The following is a 27,037-nucleotide window of genomic DNA, read 5'->3' on the forward strand; positions in this document are numbered from 1 at the left end:
ACTGGCTCTCCTGGCTTTGGGTTACTGAGTAGGGAGACAGTCCAAGTTCTGATCTGGAGGTGCCACTGGATTCGAACCTGGGACCTTCTGCATGCAAAGCAGATGCTCTGCATTAGACCTGTTGCCTGTCCCTTTTTTGTTTTCAGTTTTCTAAAACTAGATACCTGCATCTATTTATAAGCCAAGGTTAACTCATTTAAAAGTAGGAACATTTTAAAAACAATTGCAAAAGTGAGCTGGGGGTTTTGGGGAGAGCAGTGCATGGACGGGAACAACCTGTCCTCGGGCAGCTTTTCCTCAGCCAGGGTTAAAAACTTGAAGGAATTTCCCTCAGGTCTTGTTCTTTGGAAGAGAAAAGGGTACTTGTGGATGAAGCACAGCTTCCAAACCTTCCCAGCCGCCTTACTCTGCAAATGTTTGACCTTCTTTGAATCGCAGCCCTGTCCCTCTGGCCTGAGTAGAGCAGCCTTCCTGTCAGCAATGTCCTTCATGCAGCAAGTTTCTATCTTCACTGTTGGAGGTGGTACGCTCCAAAATCCCCACTGCCGGAAACTACAGGGAGGGAAAGGTTGCTGTTGGATCAGGTCCTGCTGGCAGGCTTCCCATCTGGTTGGCGACTGCTGGATTAGATGGGCCACCCTTGGGCTGTCCTTGGGTTCTTCAGCCTCGAGTCTCCAGAGGTGGCTGTTCTACATCATTCCCAGCCAGCTTAGCCAGTCTTGGACACCGGAGGTTGAAGAACACCAAAATAGACTATGCAAGAGCCCTCCATGAAAACTTGGAGCAGTGTGGCCGTTGAGGATTAGTGCCTTTCCTGAGCTCCTGATGAGAAGCGGTTACTCAGTGGTCAGTACATGGGGCTACTCTCAGTTTTGGGATGAAGCTGAGGCTTTCTCCTCGGGGCATGTTGCTCAGAGCCGTTCCCAAGCCACTGGAGATTTGCCCTGCTCTTCTTGCATGGAGCTCCAGACCTTTGGTTGAATGAAAGAGCTGTCCTACCTTGTTAGCAAAGAGGCACAGCTCAGTGGTAGGTCCACCTGCCTTGCATGCAGGAGGTTCCAATTTGCCAATGTCCAGTTAAAAAGGATCAAGTAGTAAGCAATAAGGAGGACCCTGCAGAACTACTGTCAGGAAGCGGAGAAAAATCCTAGCTGGACGAAGAAGTCTGCCTTAGGATGCCAACTTCTGAAATACTGACACGCACAACTGCTGGAAGGATTGCCCCAGTTGCCAGGAGGGGTTTAATCTGAGTGTGTGGTTCCTACAACCTACTACTTTTTGTAACACTGTGGGGGACACACACACACACAGACAAACCCCCAGGTGAAAAACAACTCTTGAGTCGAGAATTGCAAAACCAGCTTTAATACTGTGTGACTGCTTTGGCAAAATGTGGTGTAGCAGGTGATGAAAACAGCCTGGGAATTCCCCACCTCTCTGCCCCCAACTCAATCTTCTTTGAACCCTGGCTAAAGGAGAGCAGCAATGATGATGCAGTGCCATGTTACCTTTTCTATGGTAAAAGGCCCAGGAGCACTCCTAATGCAGAAAGGAGGGGGGGGCGGGAAAGAGGTGACACCACCCCACCAGCCTGGCCTGCATGGGTTGCTGCTGCAAACCTTTTCCTCCAAAGCACTAGCCAGGGCACTGGAAACCAGCATGAAGTGCTGGCTAGAAACAGCAGGGAGAATTCAAAAGACATGGACCAATGTGCATGAGCTCTTGTCCCGCCTGCCGATGAATCCTGGGCCACAAATTTCTCTGGACTACACGGTATGGATACAAAGTGCTTCCAGGATGTAGAAAGCACGTCAAATAATATAATATTTGGGTTTAGCATCTTTTATTTTTTCTTTTCTTTCTTTCTGGGGTAGGTTAGGGTGATAAAGAGCAGGAGGTGTTGGGAGGGCAAAAGGAAAAGGGGCCTGGACAAGGAAAGGGCACGAGGGGCCCCCAATTCTGCAATATTTTGACCCCCAGAACGGGGCCCAGCAGGGGAGTCTTAGTGCCTACCCAATCATCCCTAGGCTGCTGAGGCCTAGTTAATCACAACCAGAGGCATATTCAACAGAGGATCTGCAGTGGGCAAATTGTGTGATTCTCTTATCAGAGGCCATCCTGTCCACAGGGACTGTGCCTGGAGGACACTACGTGGGCTAGCAATAAGCAGAAAAAGGCCACGGCTGGTGGGGCATCTGGTGACTGAGGGAGCCCAGTATGAGGGCTTGACGGAGTGATGGTGATCTGACTTGGCAGGCCCACAGCCGCAGCCCCCCCTCCCCACCAGGCATGCTGTGCTGTAACCAAGTTGTGAACACCCCCGCCCTCTGGTCCTGAGTCCCTTAGCAGGCTGAGCATCGGTCACTCTTCTCTTGTATCCCTGAGTTCCGCCGGAGAATGTCTTTGAGGGAGCCGTCCTGCTCCGTCAGCAGCTGGTTGATTTCGTTCTGCTTGTACTCGGAGAGCTTGTGGCCCAGGAAGGAGCCCTTCTTCGATGAAGGGTTGTGGCTCTTGGTTGCGCGGCGGGCGCAAGCCCTCACCAGCAGGAACACCACCTCCGTCAGGTTGAGGATGATGCAGATGCCCGAGGTGGCCAGCATGAAGACGGTGAAGATTGTCTTCTCGGTAGGGCGTGAGATGAAGCAGTCGACCGTGTTGGGGCAGGGGTACACGTCGCACTTGACCAGGCGGATCATCTGGTAGCCTGGGTAGATCATGTAGAAGATGTACATGAAAGTGCCTTCAAAGACGATGCGGAAGATCACGCTGCAGATGTATGTCCACCACAGGGACCCCGAGATGCGCATCTTGTGCTTCTTCACCTCCTCCAGGTGCTTGGGGTCCCCGTGGCCCGTCATGACCAAGAGCTTCTTCTCCTGGTGCTGCTGGTATGCCACGTGCATGGCTACCAGCAAGGCTGGCGTGGTCACCAGGATGAGCTGTAGGGCCCACAGGCGGATGTGGGAGATGGGGAAGTAATAGTCGTAGCAGACGTTCTTGCAGCCGGGCTGCTGCGTGTTGCAGGTGAAGGATGACTGCTCATCCCCCCAGACGCTCTCCGCGGCCACGACCAGCACCATGATGCGGAAGATGAACACCACAGAGAGCCAGATGCGGCCAATGGCGGTGGAGTGGCGGTTCACACCGATCACCAGGGCATAGAAGCCTTCCCACTTCATTCTTCCACACTCCTGCAAGGGAACAGCAGAGCCGGGTCAGAGCAGGATGTAGGCGGGTGCAGGTTCCTCCTCCACAACCACCACCACCACCGTGCTGCTGGTAGGGATACAGGTTGATGCATCACATGAGTCATGCCATAGAGGTCTATCTAGTTCAGTATTGTCTACACAGGCTGGTAGCAGGGTTTTAGGAAGGGGACATTCCTAGTTCTACTTGGAGATGCAAGGGATTGAACCTGGGGCCTCCTGTGCACAAGGGAAATGCTCTCCCCCTGAGCTACAGCACTTGCCTGAAGGACCAAGAGTGTAGGCATTACAGATTCTTCAAAGTAATATTTTTCAGAGAAAGACCCATTAAGCAAGGCAGGTGTGCATTGACTGCTCCAAAGCTGTTGCCGGACTTCTGAAATCAAGAGTCAATGCTCCTGTGCCTAACTTTATTGTTTTATTTTGGGGCCTCCATTAGTTCAGCCTTTATCTGCAAACACTGTGGCCAAAAAAAAGCCACATTTTAACAATGGGCGGAGCTGCAGTGACTGACACCCAGTTTGCACAACCCCTGTTTTCAAAAGAAAGACATGTTGAGTTTAGCACCTGGACTTTGGTCTGATGGGAATTGCTCTGACCTGCACAGTCCATTGCCTTGAAAAAGGTAAGGGTGCTATTCAACAATTTTTACTCAGCATAGACCCGTTGGGAGGAATGAGCATGACTGAGGTCCATTACTTTAAGTAGGTCTACTCTGAGCAAAATGTAGCTGAATGCCACCCTAGGATCATCCAAGGAAATGCCAAGTTGCAATCCGGACACATCACAACATTTCCAACACTGTTTCAACACATCCAGTTCTACAAGGGAACAGGCAATGCCAATTCTGGCTGAGACTTCTTGTACAGGCACACGGAGGCTCAGGAAACAAGTCTTCAAACAGAGGGGCTTCTTTGAGCAACAGGCAGTCACAGAGGAGACCACTTTCAACTGCTCCCTTTCTGCTGCTGCAAGGCAGCCTTCACCAACTTGGATCTCTCCAGATGTCTTGGGCCATGCTGGGCAGGGCTGATGGGAACTGTAGGCCCAAACAGCTGGAGATCACCAGGGGCGAGAGATCTTTCCCCTGCCCGCTTTTGTTGGGGCTACATTCCCTGGGAAGGCAGCAAAATCTTCCAGGGGCTGCATGGTGGCCATGAATGGGGCCAAAGGCAAACTGTTCATAGGGGAACAGTTACGGCCAGAGGTGCCAACTTGCAAGGGCAATGGGGTGGGGGGTGGGGCGGTGTCGCATCTAAGCATCGTGCCTTCCTCCCTAAGCTTCCCAGGCTTTGGGAAGGAGGCGCCAGTGGAACATTGAGGGGACCAGCCTAGTCCACTGCCAGCATGGCACCGGGCAAAGCCCAAGCTAAAAGCAGGTGGGGCCTTTAATTTCTGCCAGTCCATTCCCCCCTGCTCACACCCTGTTTGAAAGCTGAGGGCTGCCCCAGTTCTAGATAGTAAATGGAAACATTTGCTCTGAAACCCAAAGGTGCGTCTTCATAGTCTCCTGCTTTTTAGCCATGGAGCTTTTCTCAAGGGAGCGGCACAGCCTAATGATGTCTGTCTGTCTATTCTCCCTCCCTCCCTCCCTGCTTCCCTGACCACCTCCCACTGTTCCTATGAGAGGCGCATGACATGCAGCAGAGCAGAGCGTTTGATGGGGAGGTCCTGAATTCCATTGGGGGCAAAGCTTTGCTGCTTGCTAGCTAGCTAGCTGGCTCTCGCTTACTTGCAAAGATGAGGTGCAAAACAAACAATGAAGGTTTTCCAGGCATACCGTGGGACCAGAGATGCATGGCATCTCCTTTCTGCACTTTCTGCTGTCACAGTGCAAGCCATCCCAGAATGGGCCTTTCCACATGATGGTTTGGAGAGTGACAGAAGGGGTGGTCAAACATTACATTCAATGAGGGTTTAATTCATGTAAATGTGAATGTTGCTTAGGGAGTCAGATCATTTGTCCATCTAGCTCAGTATCACCTGCACTGACTGACAGCAGCTCTCTGGGATTTCAGACCATGGTCTACCTAGAGATATCAAAGGTTGAACTTGGACCTTTTGCGTGCAAAGGGGATGCGCTCCCATTGAGCCACAGATTTCCTAAGAGCCGTAGCTTAGAGGAAGAGCCCCTGGTATGTATCTAGTAGGTTCCAACATCAGCTTTTAGTACCTCCAGGCAGGGCTTGGAAAGACTGCCCTGTCTGAAATGCTGGGCAGCCACTGACGGTCAGTTTCAACAATATTGAGCTGGTTAAACCAACGGTCTGACTCCACAGAGGGCAGCTTCCTTTTCTTCCTCTGCGCACGAACAGCTGAGCTGTAAAGCCATACAGTTACTCACATGGAGCATTAAAGTCTCTGAACACCAGCGGAGCTGCACAAAACAACACAGGTAAGCTCATCCACACACACATTTGTACACGTGGCAAAGGCAACTTGTACCTGTGTTTGGTGCAACTTCTGAACAAGCCTACAGCCAGAAAAAGAGGCAGCACTGCAACAAGCAAAAAAAAGGGGGTTCTCTTTCTGTCAGAGACAGGATGCGTTCCAGGAGGTGAAGAGGTGCAAGTATCACCCAGGAGGCACAATGATCACCCAGCCTGCACCAGAGGCAAGCTCCGTGTGAGCTAACAAGGTCTCAGCTCAGAAGTCACCACAGCCCCAAACTCACTAGATGGACAACTAGGCTCTCTGGACCTCAGGCGTTCAGCAGTGATCCAGAGATTGCTGTAGTGAGCAACCTTGCAAGGTTAAGGATTGTTAAGTAATAATATAGCTATAAACAAAGCATTTGGATTTTTTTTTTTTTAATTCCTGGGAAAGAGTTTTTCCCAGCTTCTGGGCGTCTCTTCACACCCATTTAGGTTTAAGTCTTATCAAAAAGCAGGTGCCATTACACACTTCAAAATAGGAAGGAGAGCTGCAGAAGAGTGGGTTGGGGCACTGGCTTTTTAGATTGAATCCGTGCCCTTTGCTTGCTTCTGGAAAAATAGACAGGTCCTTCCCATCCCACCACTGAGGACCACCGCCACCGCCCTAGTCTAGACTGCTACCCACCAAGTCATTCCTGCTTCTACAAAGATCTGGGTCAGGGGAGGTTTCACAGCCGGGACTTTACCTTGCCGCAGGTCCTTCCCAAGGCAGCCGCAGGCTCCCTCTGCAGGGTCAGGCCTCCCAGCAGACTGTGCCCAGCTCGGGGAAGTCATACGCTGCTTTATAAACTGCTTTGCATACAATGAGGCCTTTATCGGCCCCCAAACAACACACTTTAGAATTCAGACCAAGCGCCCGGACTTCCGCCCACCCTTGCCAAACAAAGTGTCTGTGTACGGCATTCCAGGCTGTCCTAACCAAGCACCAGCACCTGGTCCCAGGCTCTGCCAGGGGCCAGAGACCCCACACAGTGACCTCTCCCCTCTGGACATCAAAGGATAGAAGTTGGGGGTGCTAAACTTTGTGGAAGAAGGAGGCAGGAGTTTGACTGGAGGCGGCTGCTCTGCTCTCAGGCCAATGCTCACAGGCATGCCTTGGAAAGATCTGCAATGGCCCTGGAGGTGGGAGGGGGGGTGGGAGAAGGAAGAGTTAAGGCTGCTACTTGCTGCCCCCCCCCCAGGGGTCAGAAGGGAGGATGCTCAACACGCCAGCTGCCTCAGCCATGACGCCTTTTGGCGTCAGCTGTACCATGTCCCACGAAAAGGGATGGTGATTTGCGTCTCCTTCCGGGATGCAAAGTCAGTACCGGAATCTGGTGCCAAGCCTGGCAGAGCACAATGACGCCTTCAGTCCTTTGAGTTAGGAAACTGAACCCTGTTCCAGTGCATCCTTCCCTTCTCTCTCTCTCTCTCTCTCTCTCTCTCTCTCTCTCTCTCTCTCTCTCTCTCTCTCTCTCACACACACACACACACACACACACACACACACACTGCCCTTCGTGAGCTCAACAAACAGAGCTGCCTGCCTAGAGCACAGGAGGTAACTACTGGGCAGAAGAGCTTTGCTGTGGAATAAGCTCACACCATAAACTCAGTCCAAGAGAGACTCCTGCCACATGCATAAAAGGGTGAATGCAGGGAAAAACCACAGTGACAGAAACTGGGGTAACTGCTGGCAGGTGCTGGGCTGTGGGGTGGGGGTAGGCATGGAGGCACTGCTGGATTAAACCCTGTGGAGGCCCCTAAGCAGTCAAAATCCGGGGGGGGGGGCTTGCAAATTATCTCCTAATACATTTTTGCTCTTTCAAGATCAAATCAATATTGTTTTGCTCCGTTGTGGGGTGTGGGGCCCATAAACTGGCACCTACTCTGCCTATTGGTAATCTGGCACTGCATGAAGGATTTATCAAGCAACTCAAGGCATCAAATGGATTCTGAGCCTCTGGAGTATTTGTGGGCTAAGACCTTTCAAATGCAGACCCGTAGGAAGGATGGTGGCTGAGGACAGCTCCCGAAGTTCATGCGATGCTACAAGGGGGCTGGAGGGACTGAGCACTGTCCCAACTGGATGGCAACTTGATCCCAGATCCCAATCCAGTACTTGCAATGAAGGCGGGTGGGTGGAGGTACAATGAAGCAATAACACGGGGTTTTTTCTGCAGGACGGTAACCATTAAACCAGTTCAAACATAGCTGGACAAGGGGCCATGGGTCTGGAAGGAGCAAAGGTCCTATTCAGGACACCAGAAAGCTTTGGAGAGGAAGTGACTCTCGCTTGAGAACCAAAAGTGAGTCATGTTGGGGATGGTAGTGAACGTTAAAATGTAAAATAATAGGCATATGCTTTTCCACCAATGGAAACAGTCTCCTTAGAGCACAGTGCTGTTCGTGGAATCAGAATCTAGGAGTTGGAAGGAACCCAAGGGTCATCTAGTCCAACCCCCTGCAATGCAATAATCTCAGCTAAAGCATCAGTGACAGAGGGCCACCCAACCTCTGTCTGAAAACCTCCAAGGAAGGAGAGCCCACCACCTCTCGTGGGAGTCTGTTCCACTGCTGAACAGCTCTTTCTGTCAGAAAGTGTTTTTTTAAAAAATAATTTATTTACTTTATTACATCTATACAAAAGAAAAAAGAACATTGAATAAAAGAACAAACAAACAATACCAAAGAATAACAATGTTAAAAAATTACATGTTGAATTCTTCCTAAAAAACCACAAAATGCATTCAATTGATGTCTTCCTATACTCCCAAAAATTCAGTTGTAAATAATACAAAGCAAAACATAACATCCAATTCTATATTTCATATAAATCAATTCTATTAACCTTTAGTAATACTTCTTTCTTCCTTACTTCTGTCCATACTTGTCTATTTCTACTATCTGTTACTTCCCCTTCCCTTACGGCTTCCACTTGTCTTCATCCTAGGTTGTCAGTCTGTCTCCTCTAGTTTACTACTTTAGTACTCTTGTGTAATTCTTCTATTTTATTTTCTTGTATTTTCCTTGCTAACTTTAGCTCCCAATACAGAGTACTTAGAAATGGAGCCAGCATTTCACAGTGGGGCATTGCTTTTTCAGGTAGTCTCCAAATTTCCCCCAATCTTGTTGGAATTTTTGGTCACTACTTCCTCTAATTTTATCAGTTAATTTAGCCAGGTCTATGTAATTAAATAATTTTTCTTGCCAATCCTTAATTGCCGGTACTTCTTTCTTTTTCCAATATTGGGCGATCAACATTCTCGCCGCTGCCGTGGCGTAATGAAAAAGTTTCTCATCCTGTTTATTTATTTCTCCATCCAGAATTCCCAGCAAAAATAATTCCGGCTTTTTCTTTATGTTATATTTCATCATTTTTTAAATTTCTTCTAAAACCTGGCTCCAGAAATTTTGAATCACCCCGCAATGCCACCACATGTGTAAGAAGGTCCCCTCTTCCTTTTGACATTTCCAGCAAGAATTACTTTTTGTTTTGTACATCTTGTGTATTTTACTTGGAGTCATATACCACCTGTAGAACATCTTAATCATGTTTTCCTTAATCCCCTCCGCTGCTGTAAACTTCCATGCTTCTTTCCAGAGTCTTTCCCATTTTTCCAAATCAATTGTCTTGCCCAATTCTCTCGCCCACTTAATCATAGTTTCTTTCACCATCTCATCTTTAACCTCCCATTCCAGTAATATATTATACATATTTGATATTAATTTATTTCTGCTTTGTAACAGGTGTATTTCTAATAAAGAAGGTTCATTTAGAAACCCTTTTTGTGTCCTGTCTTGGTTAAATTTACTATTTATTTGATGGTACTGGATCCAACCCGTTAAGAAATGTTTGATATCATTATACTCCTTTATTTTTAATTTTCCATCTTTTTGTTCTATCAGATCTTTATATTTGCCCCAGTTTGCATTGGAGTTTATTTTTTTAACTGTAATTATTTCGATTGGAGAAACCCATTTAGGTGTTTTAGGTTCCAATAATCTTTGGTGTTTTCCCCAAATTTTCAATAGAGACTTTTTAATAATATGATTGTTAAACCCTTTATGTGCTTTTAATTTATTTTCCACCAGGTAGGCATGCCAGCCAAATTTGTTTTCAAACCCCTCAAGGTCCAGCAATTCATGATTTTCTAGTAATAACCATTCTTTTAGCCATAAAAAACCTGCCGCATCATGATAAAGTTTTAGATCGGGTAATGCCAAACCACCTCTGTCCTTAGTGTCAATCAGCAATTTATATTTAATTCTTGCAGGCTTATAATTCCACACAAATTTTATGACATCCTTCTTCCATTGCTTAAAGATGGTTGTAGATGTTCCCAGTATTGGTATCATTTGGAAGAGGAACAACATTTTTGGAAGAATATTCATCTTAATAGTTGCGATTCTACCTAAAAGGGATAAGTTTAATCTATTCCAGGTCTCCAACTCCTTCTTTATTTCTTTCCATACCTATGGAAGGTATGGGTAGGTCTGTCAGAAAGTTTTTACAAATGCTTAGTCGAAATGTTTGTTTGTTTTAAAACATTCACTTTGGGTGTTGGTATGCATCCCAATAAAACAATGCAATTAGACAATGGAGAAATAAATACTGGTCAGCACATAAAGCAGATCTGGGGAAATGACCAAACGGCAGCACTAGTTGGTAGTTGAAGGAAAGGATTCGCCCAACCCGAATGAGAAGGCACAGATGGGGAATTTGTAGCCCTCTAGGTGCAGCTGAATCACAGCTCTCTTCATCCCTGACTATGGAGCACAGTGGCTGGAGTCTGAGTCCCAGCAGCAAGAGGAGGCACAGCATGAACAGCCTTCGCCCATTTCTGCCACCACCTCCCTGTTGCCGCCTTGCTGAAACTCGGTGAGGATGTTCTGCAAGGCGTTCTGCCACTTGTCTTCTGCGCCTCAGATGCGAGGAAGACAGGCAGCAACACCACACACCAGAAGTGTCTGAGTGGGCACGGTGCTGCCTCTTGCGCTTCTGCCACCTGAGGCAGCTACTTCATCCTTCCTCATGGGTGGGCCGGGTCTGAGGCACAGAGATTCCCCATCCCTGTGCTGTCTTCAACAGCCAGGGAAAAGATTTAATGAAATAAGAGACCCGGCTAATTTCCTGTGAGAGTTCTGAATTTTGGGAGTTGCAAGCAAGAAGACTATGCCCTGCATGTAAAGGGACACAGTTCAGTGGTTCACATCTGCTTCACATGCAGAACAATCCAAGTTCAATCTGGGGGAGATCCCCTGTCTGAAATCTGCCAGTCAGTGTAGGCAGTACTGAGGCAGAAGACAGCATCTTATGTTTCTATAATAGTGCCAATAAATTGTTTGCTATGTTGGCATAGAAAGGAAGAGCCCCAGCTCAGTGGTAGAGCATCTGTTTGGAATGCAGAAGGTCCCATGTTCAAACCCCAGTATCACCAGGTAGCTGGAAAGCTGTTGCCAGTGAGTGTAGTCAGTTCTCAGCTAGATGGACCAATGGTCTGACTCAGCATAAGGTAGCTTATTATGTTCCGAAATGGCCACACCAGCAACAGCGGTGGCAAAACCAGAGCAGATGTCTTTGGGTGCGGCATGCAAACCAAGATAGCAGCCGTCTGTCTCACTGTGAGCTAGAACAATCACCATCCTTGGCAGAGTTTACCTAGTGGGAGCGGACCAGGGTGGGCTGCAGGGAGCTTGACGCCACAGGTCAGCATTGGCAGCAATGAGCCTTAGCTGAGCTCTTTTGGGGGGCGGGGGCTGGCAGAGGTGGCAGAAGAGGGACAAGGACAGCCAGGACTGGACAGGGGTTTGCAAGAGAGAACAGAGCACGAATCCAGCAGTGAGCCTGAGCCCAGCAAAGGGTGCTTTTGGAGGGGGGTGGGCTCTGCATCAAAGGAGCATTAACCCAGTGCTTGCAGGATAGGAAACGGCACCATCCTCATCAATTGTGAGTTTATTTGTATGCAGTTTTCCTTTGGTAAACGCATGCTCAAAGTGCCGCATAACACCATACAGAACAAAAGTAGAGCAACATTTCAAGGTAATGCATGGACAGTTAGAAAAAAAGAACACAATTTAAACAGTCGTGCTATTATTAATAAGGCAATCAAGCAAACACCTCCTGTTAATAAACATTGAAGCAATGCCTAGCAATATAACAAGAAACTTCCAAACAGCAGCAACAACAGTGCATTTTATCCAAAACTAAATGCTGCCTGAGCATCATCCCACTGGAGCTTGCTCCAACTTAAAGCAGCCTTGGGATGGCCCCAGAGGATGCACCTGTTTTTGTCACAGCTTCCAGGTAGGGCATTCACATTCCCCAAGCAGCACAGGCATTGCTGTTGCCAGCTGAGAACATGGCAGAGTTTACTGGCCACTTCAACATCATGGTAATATTTCAGCAGTTGCAATCAGGAGGTTACATGTGCATTTGTTGGGGTAGGAAAGACAGCTTCCTAAGGTCACGCATGCATTTCATGCACCCGTGAAGCGTACGGTATTTTCTCAAGGACAAGAGAGCAGAATCTTGAAGTTCACATTCACACTTAACTCTTTCTTATCATTTTCTCTCTACAGACCGCTAGGCAGAGAGGCCAGGAGTTGGCAAAGCATAGCGGTGGTGTTCTTCTTTTCCTTTTTTTAAACAATTTTTATTAAAACAAAAGAACAAAAAAGCAATATACAAAAGTTAACATCAAACAACAAGCATTTTTAAAAACATATAAACTAAAAAAAATAAAATATAGAAAAAGAAAGGAAAGGAAAGGAAAGGAAAAGAAAAGACATCCAATTCTCCGTCTATTAACTTTCTAGACTTATGCAAATCCCTAATTCCATAATAGCCTCTAACTCTTCTGCTTTCCATAAACAAATCTTTTTTACTCTTCAAACCCAGATATCACAAGCTCATTTTCCTTTTTGCACACAAATCCCCTAAGGGGTTTCCAATTATTCATAAATGCCAACAAATTTTCTCTGAATTTTTCTCTAATTAAGCAAATCAGCTTTGCCATCTCAGCCAAATCCACTAATTTCAATAACCATTGCTCCATAGAAGGTAATATATATGTCCTTGCATCTTCGTACAAATAACAATCTTGCCACTGCAAAGCAGAGTCGTGTTCAACTTCCACAGCCCAGTTCCCATCACTGCTCGGCCTCCAGAGTGCATAAGCCCCGATAAGGGCTAGAAACTTGCATTTGGCTTTTAAACACAGACACACACTAAAGGAGGTTTTCAGAGCTTCCTGTAAACTTTACACCCAATATTGATCTCTGCAGTGCTGCAGAAAGAACATTATGCAGGATTTCCTGCAGCAGCTCTGTTGCTTAATTTCTGGCACTAACTTCAAATGTGAGAAGTTCTGTTGAACGCCGAAAATTTCAGATACGAAATGGCATGAATCAGAAAACGTAGTGGAAAAACAAACAAAAGGTTAGGGTGGGGGAGAAAGGGAATTTGGGTTGCAGGTGTCTGGTTTTGACTACGCAACTTTGGGACTTGGACGTTTATAGTCTTCCATTCACTCTGCATCAAGCGAGCTCCCGCTGCTGTTTTGCGAAGCAATGTGCAGATGACATCAGCTGAAATCCATATCTATTCCAGCCATTGCTTATGAAATAACTGTATTTTTATGTGTTCCACCACCCCCCAGCTTATATCTGAACTGAGAAAAAGAATGACCTAGTTGCATTTCAATGCATACATAGTCTTCCTCATGAAGTTTAGATTCTGGATATTGAAGTCTGTAGGCACAAACTTCTAGGAACTCCACACACTGACAAACCCTGAGCATTGCCTAGCCCCACAGGATCTCTGCCAGCCTCGCCCCTTGCCAGCACACTTACCCGTAGCCAATCAGGGGACAGTCACCAGCATAAACTTTCTGCAAAAATCTTCAGCCCAGCTGCCCCAGCTGAGCTGTTTATACCTTGGGGCAGCCCCTCCCACTTCCCTCCCTCTTTCCATCTAGGGAAAACCAAAGGAAGGAGGGGAGACTCTTTTGCCCACCCTGACTTCGCCTCTTCTTTGCCGCCTCCCGCCCATATAAAGCACAAGAGGCACCTAGCATAAGGATGTGTGGTTGGCACTGCCAGTTCAGCCCACAGATTTCTGCAGGAACAGTGTCCACTCATCTGGGTCGGCTGCCTTGGGCAGATGCTCCCCACACCGACTCTGCCAGACGCAGTGGTGGCAGCAGCGGCAGGATTTCATGGGCCAAACGCCCCCTTTCCCCCGTGCAAGACCCAGAAGATGCCAGCTGTGAAAAGAGCACTATGTGCCCACACCTCTCTGAATTGGCAGTGCCTGCTTCAAAACAGGAAGGTGGACTCCTGGGTTAATTCCTCCAACCCACCCCGTGTCCATACAGTTTTTGCAATTAGCTGTGAATGCCACAAACCAAATGCTGTGCCCCCCAAGCCTTTCAAACTCTTGCAAAAGCCAATCTTGTATGTAAACATTAACTCATGTGCACTAAGACGCCCCACTCCAAGGTTCCGCTAACAGCTGTTGAAACAGCCCAAAGGTCACAAGACCCGGAGACGGCAAAGCAAGCAATACCTTTGCACTAGGCTCACTGTTTGGGCACAGCTGGATCAAGTGTGCTTCAACACAGACACCAGAGGTGATGTCAGAATCATTGCCCATTGCGATAGCTGGCCAGTAACCTTCCGCAGGGCTTGAAATTCACCCCAGAATTTAGCTATTGCCTTGAGTTTTAATAGGTTATAAGGTTTTATTTGTAACCATATTTGTTGTATTTTAATTGGTGTCTGTCCTTTAGATGCTATGGCCAGTCGGCTATGCAAATAAAGTTTGATAAATCTGCTCTGGATGTCAGGGATCAATTCCAGAGACATAACATTTTAATACTGTCTCCTGAGCATGTGCAGAGTGCAGAGTGCCTTTTCCCTTTGCCTTCATAGTGGGTGGAGAGGCTGAACTCCTGTCTCAGAGGAGCTGGTTTCCAATCAGGCTTAAGTGTCAACAGGTCTCATTCTAAGAAACCAGCTGGCTATGCTTGTGCATGGAGTATTTTGCATTGTCAAAGGCAGTCTGTGCCTTCATAAGCAATGTGGAAGTAGCCCCAGCCTCACAACCTAGCCCACAACCCATTTCATCCATGAGGTGGTTGGCTGGTTGAGGACAACAGAGAGAGGAACATCAATCGTAATTGCACAAAAGGCCCAAGCAAGTTTGTGGTGTGACTGCCACAGTGACTCTGAGCACCTATGGCAAAGGCAGCTGTTGACAGCTGAGTGTGAGGATCCCTCCCTCCCCTACAGAAGTGGAAAAAAAACTTGCCAGAAAAAGGTTCCCGGTTTCTTCTGCACTGTCCTCTAGCTTTGATGGGCATAGAACTGGTGCCTCCTCACGGGGTAGATCCTGTGTCTAACTATGCCTTTCTTGGGCAGTGCCCTCTCTCAACGCTTTGGTGTCATAGAAGGCAATGATTTTATTTGTCCCTCCCTGCCTCAGTTAAGGAAGGGCAGGGCAGGCGGGGTGCCAAAGTACTTATCGCCTTTAGTAACAAGTACAGCTCACCCTGTACTCACCCAAGAACTGGGAGAAAGTTAAAACAGCCACCCAAATGGGCTGGATGGCCCCTCATGCAATGGACAGGTGCCAGGTGGCTGCTGGGCAGGATAGCACCTACTGGGGGCTGCCAAGGGTGCTGGTAAACAAAGCCTCCTATGACACTTAGGAATATAGGAAGCTGCCTTTGCAGAGTCAAGCATATTGGGTCCTTCAGTATTGCCTGCACTGACTGGCAGCAGCTATCCAGGGTTTCAGGCAGAAGACATTCTCAGCCCTTTCTGGAGATTCCAGTGCGGGAAGTTGAACCTGGGACCTTCTGTATGCAAAGAAGGTACTTTAGCACTGAGTTATGGTCCTTTCCTTGAAACATCTATGTTGCTCATGTTCCAGTCTCAATGCACTGGCAGATTTTAGTAGAGAGTTGCATATATATATATTGTTAAAAATCAGTAATTTCACATCTGGATTCTTTCACAAAACTCTGGCCCAGGTTTATGCCATCTGGTCAAAGTAACCTTTTTTAAATAAATAAATAAATCCATGAGCCAGTTTGCCCTAAAATGTCACATTTTGTCACCTCTTTCATTTGCTTAAAAATGATAACACCTCCCTGAAAAAGTGGTTCAGGCACAGCTATCTGCAGTGAAGAATTCACCCAACTTCTTTGTCATCTCCTTAGCCATAGCTTAGAAGTAGAACAACATATGCTTTGCAGAAGTTCCTTGGTTCAATCCCCAACATCTTCAGGTAGGGCCAGAATATATTCATTGCCTGAAATCCCTTAAGAGTCACTGCTGGTGACACTGAACTCAATTGACAAAGGATCAGTGTGTGTGTAAAGACAGCCTCCTGTCGCACCTTTGTCGCCTCACAGTCTGGACCAGTTCCTTGGGTGCTTTCCTGCTCATGGTGTATTTAAATGACACATTTGGCACTTGTTTTTAATGTTTTTAACAGTCTGCTCAGGAATTCTTTTCTCCACATGCTTCATTATCAACCTAAGATTTGTTTTGACAAGATTTGTTTTCCTAGTCTGAGAAAGCCTTCTACTTCCCAAATAAAGCTCACTTGTCTTTTATAGCTTCCATGACTCTACTCATTAACCAGACTTTACATCCTCTTGCGCCTTCCTGAACTAAGGTGTTTATTCTACCTGAACTTTTATTGTAGTGGTTTAAAATTATGACCAAACCTCTGCAGCACAATGGCAGAATGCGCTACGTTTCCGAGCACAATTCAAAGTGTTGGTGCCGACCTTTAAAGCCCTAAACGGCCTCGGTCCAGTATACCTGAAGGAGCGTCTCCACCCCCATCATTCTGCCCGGACACTGAGGTCCAGCGCCGAGGGCCTTCTGGCGGTTCCCTCGCTGTGAGAAGCCAAGTTACAGGGAACCAGGCAGAGGGCCTTCTCGGTAGTGGCACCCGCCCTGTGGAACACCCTCCCACCAGATGTCAAAGAGAAAAACAACTACCAGACTTTTAGAAGATATCTTAAGGCAGCCCTGTTTAGGGAAGCTTTTAATGTTTAATAGACTATTGTATTTTATTATTTTGTTGGAAGCCGCCCAGAGTGGCTGGGGAAACCACCCACTCATCATCAATTCAAACTTTATTTGCGTAGCCAACTGGCCATAGCATCTAAAAGACAAACACCAACAAAAATACAACAAATATGGTTACCAATAAAACCTTATAACCTATTAAAACTCAAAGTAATAACTTCTTGGAACTTAGCATAAATAGTAAAATATTAATAATAATGACAATAATAAAATCCTATGCTGGGAATCCGGATGACAACACTGTTGTCGTTCAGATAGCAGCTCTCAATCTCATTGCTCTCTCGATAAATCTGGCAACCTTCTCTGTTATCGAGCTGTTCTGGTCGGCTAGAAGTGAAAACAATTTGGCTTCACAAGAGCGGCCCGGGATGGGCGGGGTATAAATAATAAAGTATTATTATTATTATTATTATTATTATTATTATTATTATTATTATTATTATCCTTTATTTTAATTTATGTTAGTAAAAAGATAAAAAGAGACAGCATAAATCTAACTTAAATTTAATTTTTGTAAACATACAGAAGACTATTTGTATATGGTTTTTGTTTATACGGTTCTGTTTATATTTTTGTTCATTCAAGAATGTGTACATTATTTATGTTATATACAAATTTCAATAAAGTATATTTTCAGGAAAATTAAAATGGCAGAATGCACACACCGGCACTGAAGTGGTTTGGGGCACATGCCCCCCTTCCATGGGTGGAAACATAGTAAAAGGTTTATTTCAAGCAAGAAAGGCATAGAAGATTAACACTAAAAGTCTGTTTGCCATCTAAGGCACGAGGCTTATATTTATATGGTTTCTCTACAGAGTTTTCACATGAATCACAACATGTATTGAGCATGCATTGGCTACTTGAGATGTGAGCAGCACATGTGTCCATTTTCATTGGTTAATAAATACATGCTCCTATCTGCACATGCAAAATGCCATGACAATGGGTAACTTTAAGCAAAGCTGCATTTTTAGCCTGGCCTGCTGTCCAGTCGTGTCCGACTCTGGGGTTGTGGCGCTCATCTTGCATTACTGGCCGAGGGAGCCGGCATACAGCTTCCGGGTCATGTGGCCAGCATGACAAAGCCGCTTCTGGTGAACCAGAGCAGCGCACGGAAACGCCGTTTACCTTCCTGCCGGAGCAGTACCTATTTATCTACTTGCACTTTTGACGTGGTTTCGAAGTGCTAGGTGGGCAGGAGCTGGGACTGAGCGACAGGAGCTCACCCCGTCGTGGGGATTTGAACCGTTGACCTTCTGATCAGCAAGCCCTAGGCTCTGTAGTTTAACCCACAGCGCCACCCGTGTCCCGTCCATATCAGGTAGGTGTCACCTATTCCTGATTTACTTTGACTTACTGTTGCTCTTTCCCTGAAGGCCTTCTCTTTCTTGCAGTTGCGTGCCAAGTGAGAATGAAGCAAGAGGCCCAGAGATGGGTGCTATGCTGGGAAAAGACAGAAAATGCCGTTTCTATTCAGGGTGCAGAGAGAAAAAGGGCAACTTGCAGTTTAAGCAAAAGGGGGAGAAGGCAGCTTATTCACCTTGCGCCCCACCCCATCACCGCCCTGCAGCCAATCTCCCTTCACTCCTTGATGCAGTTCTTCAAAGGGTGCCTTCAGAGACCCTGCTTATTGAGCCTTCATCCTGATTCGCACTCCCAGATATTAGATGTAGGTTACACTGTGTCCTGTCTGTTACTGAATGAAAGATACTCGGAGTCCAGTGTGACTTTCATGCTCTTTATTCAGCTCATGGTAGTGAGGAATGCAGTTCCCCCAAAACGTTTGCTTTATATACACTATTTACACAATGGGCCCCACATGATTGGCTAATTCCGGGATACTCCTGTATGCCAATCAGAGTGCGGATTCACTTCCACCTGGAGCTGGATTGGGTGGCTCCTGCAGACCAATCAGACTGCTGCAATCTCAATCCTATTGTTCTGGGACCAATCAGACTGCTGCAGTTTGGATCCTATTCAACTCAGTACATAACACTGAACATCTTTCCAATTTATCTGCAGGGAGTTTTTACGAAAATGGACCTTTGCCTTCACAAAGCTCACATGGAGGTTAAACTAGGACTCAGCTAAACTGGCAACACTTTATATGCGTTGTATATGCATTATAATACTGTGACACCAGATGATGCTGTGGAGTCCCGTTTTTGCCAACCCGATTTCTCATACAAATTTCACAACACATTTAACCGAAACACTTCTTTGATGCGTCTATATCTAGCCTATGTTGGGTCCATTATTGAGCATCTCTGTGTACAGTTCTTACCTTCAATTTAGATGCCTTTTTGGGAGGGGCGGTTCTTTTGACATTGAAACCTGGACCACTCCAGGCAGGGGCAGAGGAAGGGGGGTGCAGGCTGCCCCGGGTATCACCACGGGGGGGGGGTGACAAAATGCTAGGCGGCACTCACTGCAGGGCCTGCAGCGTACCTGAGCCATGCGTCTTTCCTGGGAGAGACGCGACAGCTTGGGCTGTCTCCAGGGTTGACACAGACAATAGATAAATCAAAAGTACATATATTACGTCAAGAGGGAATTAGCACATTTATAGACCTTCATAAAACAACCAACTCAGTTTTAAAGGGTTTTAAACCAATGTGATACTGATTCTTAAAAGCATGTTTGAGAAGAAAAACTAGAATGTGGTCAGGGAAAGAGGGGGTGTTGGTTGAAGGAGGGGACCTGGGGTGAAGGTGTTGCTTGAGTGGTGGTTGTGGGGAAAAATCTCAGAAGAAAGCTGGCAGGAGATTTTGCAGCAATGGCTGAGAGCAGCAATGGCCTGTTTTTGTTTTTTTAGGGAGGGGGTATGTGCTCTGGTCCATGGGGTCACGAAGAGTCAGACACAACTGAACGACTGAACAACAACATGGATACTAAGGAAAGAGGGATCTGAGATTTTGGGGCAAGACAACAAAGGATGAAGAAATGAGCAAAGCAAAAGGAAGAAAGAGAGCAAGTCTCCCCAAGAAAGAGGGACTTGACTGGGCTGAAATCAGAGGATGGGGAAGGAGGGTCTTGCTAGCTAGTGGACTTGCCAGGTAAGAGAAAGAAAGAAGTAAGGTTTAATAGCTGCCCTTATTCTGTCAGGCAGGGCTCTGCGTGTTGGAAGCAACAAAAGAGAGAGAGAGAAAGGAGGAGAAAGAAAGTTCCTGGGCAAACAGTTGAGGTTTCTTGAGTGTCAAAAGGTTCTTAGTTGGCAAGATGAAAAACATAATCCTTTACAGGTATACCTGCTGTGGGCTTAAAAATTAAACCAGAAACGAAACAACAACAACTCTTATATTCCTGGCTGTGATCAGAGGGTTAAGAAGTTTTACGTGGTGCCAATCAGGAAGAGTTTGTCTAAAATGTTTGCAAAATGACTTTTAAAAATGCTTCTTATCCTGCAGGGGAAGAGAGATTATTATATCTTCTGGGCTGGGCTAGCAACAGCCAGAAACTATGTGATTAGTAATTGGCAGGGAGGAAGGAGCGATATTCCGGTGACCATGTGCTGGCTTAACACTTCTAGGAGTCTGGTGCTTTACAATTTACAAATGATAAGGGAAGGGTGGCAGAGGTTTACAGTGAAAGCAGATAGCCGTCAATGGGCTCCCAGGAGGTGTTGCAACTCAACTTTTGGTCTGCGTGAGTCCTGTAATGACTCATGAGCAAAAGCTGGGGTTTTATTTTCTGTTGGGTGGGGACCAAAGGTGAACAAACTACCCCAGAAGGAACTCAGTGTGTCCCCACCAGAGGTAATACCCTTCCCCTAACACCCCATAAACCCCAGCTTTGGGAGTAAACCCTGAGGAACAATCCATACTCACTGCCTTGTGAGACATCTTCAGGAGAAATAAAGGCTAAGGGGTAAACCCTAAGGCAGTTGAATGGTGCCTTATATGGCTTCTTCCGGCAACTCCTGTAGCGAACCTGGTGCCAAATGTATTGCTCCACTTTCCTTTGGACCACATCAGTGAGGCCGAGAGGGAGGGGGGTCTTGCTGTCTGGGCAGCTCAGGACCTCCTTACACACTGCACAGGCTTGTGCCCCTGAGGGGTCACTTCAGTGCGGCTAATGAAGCAAAAACAACACAAGAGGCAGCGGTTATGAGCTATAAGCTCAACCTGATTGGAATAAGCTACAAACGATATAGGTTGCCTTCATTGGTAGGAGAGATCATTATGTCTCATAGAAAAATAGAATCTTAAGAGTTGGAAGGGACCCCAAGGGTCATCTAGTCTAACCCCTTGCAGCGCAGGAATCTCAGAAAAAGCATCCATGACAGATGACCACCCAACCTCCGCTTAAAAACCTCCAGGGAAGGAGAGTCCACAACCTCTCAAGGGAGTCCGTTCTACTGTCAAACAGCTCTTGCTGTCAGAAAGTTCTTCCTGGTGTTTAGTCAGAATCTCCTTTCTTGTAACTTGAAGCCATTGGTTTGAGTCCTACCCTCCAGAGCAGGAGAAAACAAGCTTGCTTCCTCTTCCATGTGACAGCCCTTGAGATATTTGACAATGGCTATCATATCTCCTCTCAGTCTCCTCTCTTCCAGGCCAAACATACCCAGCTCCCTCAACCGTTCCTCATAAGGGCTTGGCTTCCAGACCCTTGATCATCTTGGTTGCCCTCCTCTGGATACCTTCCATCTTATCAACATCCTTCCTAAATTGTGGTGCCCAGAATTGGACATAGTATTCAAGGTGTGACCTGACCAAGACAGAACAGAGTGGTACTATGACTTCCCTTGATCTGGACACTAGATTTTTGTTGATGCAGCCTAGGATAGGATTAGCTCTTTTTGCTGCTGTATCACACTGTTGACTCATCACACTGTTGTCTCACTAGTCAACTACTGCCCACCATGAGCCAGGCAGCTTCTGGTCAATAAACTGCTGACCTGCCACTGCCTGCCTGCTGCAATGGGTGCTTGGAGATCAGAGTATCACTCAGCAAGCGGACTGAACTTCTGCACTGGGCAAAAAAGAAAAGAGGCAAACCTTCTTGCAACTAACAAGCTGGAATGTCAGGACCATGTTTCCTGGCTTGTCCACCGACTTGCTGCAGGTCAACGGCTCATAGAAGATGACCACCATTGACCGTGAGCTGAAATCTGTCAACATTGACTTTGTCACTCTACAGGAGACTGCACTCAATTCAAATGGCTGCCTCTGAGAGAAAAACTACACCTTTTTCTGGCAAGGAGGCCATCCAGAAGAACCATGTATCCACAGCGTAGGCTTCACAGTGAGGAACTCTCTTCTGTCTGAGGTAGAACCACCGACCGAGGGCTCAGAATGCTTACTTTCCCTCCACCTCTCAACCACCTCTAGTCTAGTTAACATCTGGAGGATTTTCACTTCCACTACGAGCTCTAATGTGCAGTCCAAGCACCAGTTCTAGGAGGAACTAGACCAGACTGTCAGGATGATCCCAGACTGAGAACACCTATTCCTGCTGGGAGATTTCAAGGCCAGAGTTGGGAAGGACTATCATACATGAGACAAATGCATAGACCACTTTGGTATTGGTTGCATGAACGAGAGCCAGTCACAGACTTTGGGTTTTCACATTTCAGTGGCACCCTGTGAAGATTTTGGGCATCACATGGCATAACCGAGTCTCAAACAAAGGTGTTCTCTCCCAAATCCACAATCCCAGCATGTTCATACTCCTGTCTCAGCAACGTCTATGCTGGCTTAGTCATGTACATGGAATGGAGGATGGAAGGATCCCCAAGGACGAGCTCTATGGGGAGCTGTCTTCAGGCACCAGGCCTGTTGGCAGACCAGCTCTGCTTTACGAAGATGTCTGTAAATGTGACATGAAGGCTGCAGTGGTGGACCTACATTTTTTGGGCCCTGAAGCTTGAACTGTTATGGGGGCCCCTTTGCAACCAGCAACAAGGTCTGGGTAACCACTGTTATCTTCTTCAATGGGATTGTTCACAACAAGCTTCACAACATCTGTGCTACTGACTCTAAAACTTGGGGATTGTTGAAATATATACAACAGGAAATAAATCAGTTTGAGTCATGCGACTCAAATTGCATCTACTAGATCCAATGTTTTTAAGCAACGTGGACTAAAGTCACTTCTGGGACCCCTCTGGAATTAGCAGCCCTGAAGATTAAGCTTCATTAGTTTCATAGTAGACCTACCCCTAGAAAGCTAGCAAAATCAACCCCACCATGTGGAATCTCTTGGAGACAGTTGCAGCGTCTGGAGACAGACTGTCAGGTCATGCATGGTATGCGACCAGTGGAGGAATGCCTGCTGGGAGGAGCACAGAGAAAAGAAATACCATAATACACCCGCACCAGCACAACCAGACGCCTTCATCTGCCCCGGCTGCAACAAAACATGTCTCTCCTGTGTCGGTCTCTACAGCCACAGTAGGTGCTGCAACCCTCCAATGTTTTGACCAGAAGGTCTCCCAAAACAGACAGATGCCAAAACAGCAAGGTCTTTGACTTCAGGAACTTGAAGCACTTAGCACCTGACGTCATTTGGCACATGGAGGCTGATTCTGTTCTTGATAACAACAAATATTGACTGAGGAATGTTTACTGCAAAAAAGGAGGGGGCTTAAAAATAGTTGCACCTGTTTTCAATGGAGAACAGAGGTTCACAGGCATTGTTTCATTAATGAGCCTCCCACTCTCCTTACTGTCTGGATTTCATTCTTGTTGTTGGCATCTGTCTGACTCGGGAGACAATGAAGTGTGTCTCCAGAGGGGTGAAGTCAAACCTTGTTTTTGCTGCATTAGCAGCACTGAAGTGACCTCCCTGGGGCCCTTGCAGTGTTTATGGAGGAGGTTCCTGAGGTGCCCAGATGACAAGACCTCATCTTGGCCTCGCTGATGTGGTCCAAAGGAAAGCAGAGCAATCCCTTTGCCACCAGCTTGGCTGCACAAGTTGCTGGAAGGAGGAGGAATGCAGGGTGCCACTCAAACGACTTAGGGACTCTGCTCTGGATTTGTATGGGGTTTACTCCATAGCCTTTTCTTCTCCCAAATATGTTCCACAAGGCAGTAGAGGTTTAGGATCAGAGTTCTCTTAGATGGGCTACTGCCCCTCACTTCCCTCTATAGCATGTGGCGAAACTGCCTTCTTGATCAATGGACCCACTCTTGGTCTTGTCCACTCAATCCACATGCAGGGGAAGTCCATAACTCAATGAGGGTTTAAGACTCCTTGGCTACCTGGTTTAGCTGGCCAGTTGAAGCTGTTTGTGGGGTGTGGCCGCTGTCACATGCTGACAGCTTCTAGGAGCCACAGTTGAGAGCTGAGTGCAGGGTGGGGACCAAAGGTGGACAAAAGGCACAGCATGTCCCATGAGAGGTACTAAAGGTAAAGGTAAAGGTAAAGGGACCCCTGACTGTTAGGTCCAGTCCCAGACAACTGGGGTTGTGGCGCTCATCTTGTGTTACTGGCCGTGGGAGCCGGCGTACAGCTTCCGGGTCATGTGGCCAGCATGACTAAGCCGCTTCTGGCGAACCAGAGCAGTGCACGGAAACGCCATTTACCTTCCCGCCAGAGCAGTACCTATTTATCTACTTGCACTTTGACGTGCTTTCGAACTGCTAGGTGGGCAAGAGCAGGGACGGAGCGACAGGAACTCACCCTGTCACGGGGATTTGAACCACCGACCTTCTGATCGGCAAGCCCTAGGCTCTGTGGTTTAACCCTCCCCCAACTCCCAATACACCCCTCCCCCAACTCCCAATACACCCCCATTTTATTATAGTTCTTGGCAGTGCTTTTTTTTAAAAAAGAAAAAGGTGCTGGTACTCACAATCTAGTCGTTACAGTAAGTGCCACACTTTTAACATTTGGGGTGGGGTGGGGAAGGTGCCAGGTGGCACTGTTATCTAAAACATTGAGCCTCTTGGGCTTGCTGATTAGGTTGGCGGTTTGAATCCCTGCAACGGGGTGAGCTCCTGTTGCTCTGTCCCAGCTCCTGACAACCTAGCAGTTCGAAAGCATGTCAGTGCAAGGAGATAAATAGGTAAACAGTGTTTCTGTGCACTCTGGCTTCCATTATGGTGTCCCATTGCGCCAGAAGTGGTTTAGTCATGCTGTACACATGACCCAGAAAACACCGGCTCCCTCGGCCTGAAAGCGAGAAGTAGTAAAGAAAGTGAAATAATTGGGAATTTGGCTAACCCCAAAGAATATAAATTTATTTCAAGATAATTATACACAGATATGGAATCGAATTAAGAGAGCTTTGGAAGTGTGGGATCGATGCAACTTTCTCTATGGGGTAGGATGTCAGTCATTAAAATGAATGTTATTTTTGTTTCAATCAATTCTGATAATCAAAGGGGCAGCTATATTTAAGGAGTGGCAGAAAATAATTTCAAGATATATCTGGCAGGGGAAGAAACCAAGCATGAAATTTAAATTGTTAACTGATACTAGAGAAAGAGGGGGCTTCGCCTTGCCAGACTTGAAGTTATACTATGAAGCATCCTGCCTCTGTTGGTTGAAGGAATGGATGTTGTTAGAAATACAGATTTGTTGGACTTAGAAGGATTTGATAATAGGTTTGGTTGGCACGCATATTTATGGTTTGACAAAACAAAAGTGCATAAAGGATTTGAAAACCACATATTCTGAAGATCTCTATATGAAATATGGGAAAAGTATAAAAACCTATTAGAACATAAAACACCATGGTTGTTGTCACCTTTGGAAGCAATGAGTGTAAAAAAGATAAATATGAGTAAAAATTGGGCCACATATGAAAAGTTAGTAAGAGAATAAGGAAATAATTGGAAAATTAAACCTTATGAAGAGGTAAAAGAAAATGTAAATGATTGGTTGCACTATCGCCAAATTAATGAAATGTTTAAAGAAGATTTAAAGAAAAATGGATTTGGTTATCTAAGTCAAAATTTGAAATGGAAATCTTAAATAACAAATTTAAAACATTGTCAAAAATGTTTAAATTGCTGTTGGAATGGCATTTGAAAAATGAAGAGGTTAAGTCGGTTATGATACATTGGGCCAAAGACTTTGGTTATAATATACTGCATGCAATGCTTTGAAAGAAAATGTAATGAAAATGATGTATAGATGGTATATTACACCAGTGAAATTAGCTAAAATGTATAAAATAAGCAATAAATGTTGGAAATGTAAGGAAAAGGAAGGCAATTTTTATCATCTGTAGTGGGAATGCAAGGAAGTGAAAGGCTTCTGGGAAATGATTTATAATGAGATGAAAAAGATGTTGAAATATACAGTTATTTTTAAAAAAAACCACCAAAAGCATTTTTACTTGGTATTATAGGCACTGACATTAAAAGACAAGATAAAAAACTGTTTTTATATGCGACAACTGTAGCAAGAGTATTATTGGCACAGAAATGGAAGCAGGAAGAACTACCGACGAAAGAGGAATGGCAGATGAAATTGATGAACTACACAGAATTGGATAAGATGACAGGGAAAATTTGAAACCAGTGCGACCAGAAGTTCTTGAAAGATTGGAGTAAATATATGAGTTATCTGAAAGACAATTGTAACCAACTGAATACGCTTGTAGGACTACAAGAAGTTTTGTAAGGAGTAAGGTAAAGGTAAAGGGACCCCTGACTATTAGGTCCAGTCGTGTCGGACTCTGGGGTTGCAGTGCTCATCTCATGTTACTGGCCAAGGGAGCCAGCGTACAGCTTCCGGATCATGTGGCCAGCATAACTAAGCCGCTTCTGGCGAACCAGAGCAGCGCACGGAAACGCCGTTTACCTTCCCTCTGGAGTGGTACCTATTTATCTACTTGCACTTTGACGTGCTTTCAAACTGCTAGGTGGGCAGGAGCTGGGACCGAGCAACAGGAGCTCACCCTGTTGCAGGGATTTGAACCACCGACCTTCTGATTGGCAAGCCCTAGGCTCTGTGGTTTAACCCACAGCGCCACCCGCATGGGTTAGTAAGGAGTACTATATGAAATGTTGCAGAAAAGATTTATGAGAATGGATTTTAAGTTATGGGATATTAAAAGTAATAGTTAGGATAATAAATGTAAGATTAAGAGATGAGGTTTGAAAGACGTGGTTGATGGAAGTCTAAGGCTAAAATAGCCAAAATGTTGTATAAGATGAGATGTTCTGTTTGGAAAATATATGTAAAAACTAATAAAAATGAATATAAGAAAGAAAGAAAGAAAGAAAGAAAGAAAGAAAGAAAGAAAGAAAGAAAGAAAGAAAGCGAGATGAGCGCCGCAACCCATAGTTGCCTTTGACTATGGACTTAACCATCCAGGGGTCCTTTACCTTTACCTCTTACCCTTAAGAACCC

The 27,037-nt window shown here is 46.1% G+C and overlaps 1 protein-coding gene across 3 annotated transcripts; it reads right to left on the reverse strand.

Moving 5' to 3' along the window:
- Window positions 1-1,342: 1,342 nt before the first annotated feature.
- On the reverse strand, window positions 1,343-14,998 carry GJB1 (gap junction protein beta 1). 3 transcript variants are annotated; one of them, XM_033137697.1, is made up of 2 exons: window positions 14,934-14,998; window positions 1,343-3,191 (listed from the first exon to the last, which is right to left on the reverse strand). In XM_033137697.1, the coding sequence occupies exon 2, from the start codon at window positions 3,177-3,179 to the stop codon at window positions 2,343-2,345; it is 837 nt and encodes a 278-aa protein (XP_032993588.1). In that variant the 5' UTR covers window positions 3,180-3,191; window positions 14,934-14,998; the 3' UTR covers window positions 1,343-2,342. The 3 variants fall into 3 exon arrangements, with proteins under 3 accessions (XP_032993588.1, XP_032993586.1, XP_032993589.1); XM_033137695.1 differs by lacking the exon at window positions 14,934-14,998 and adding an exon at window positions 13,475-13,547; XM_033137698.1 differs by lacking the exon at window positions 14,934-14,998 and adding an exon at window positions 6,328-6,389.
- Between the last annotated feature and the right edge of the window lie 12,039 nt (window positions 14,999-27,037).

This window comes from Lacerta agilis, chromosome Z (genome assembly GCF_009819535.1).
Source record: "Lacerta agilis isolate rLacAgi1 chromosome Z, rLacAgi1.pri, whole genome shotgun sequence".
Lineage (NCBI taxonomy): Eukaryota > Metazoa > Chordata > Lepidosauria > Squamata > Lacertidae > Lacerta > Lacerta agilis.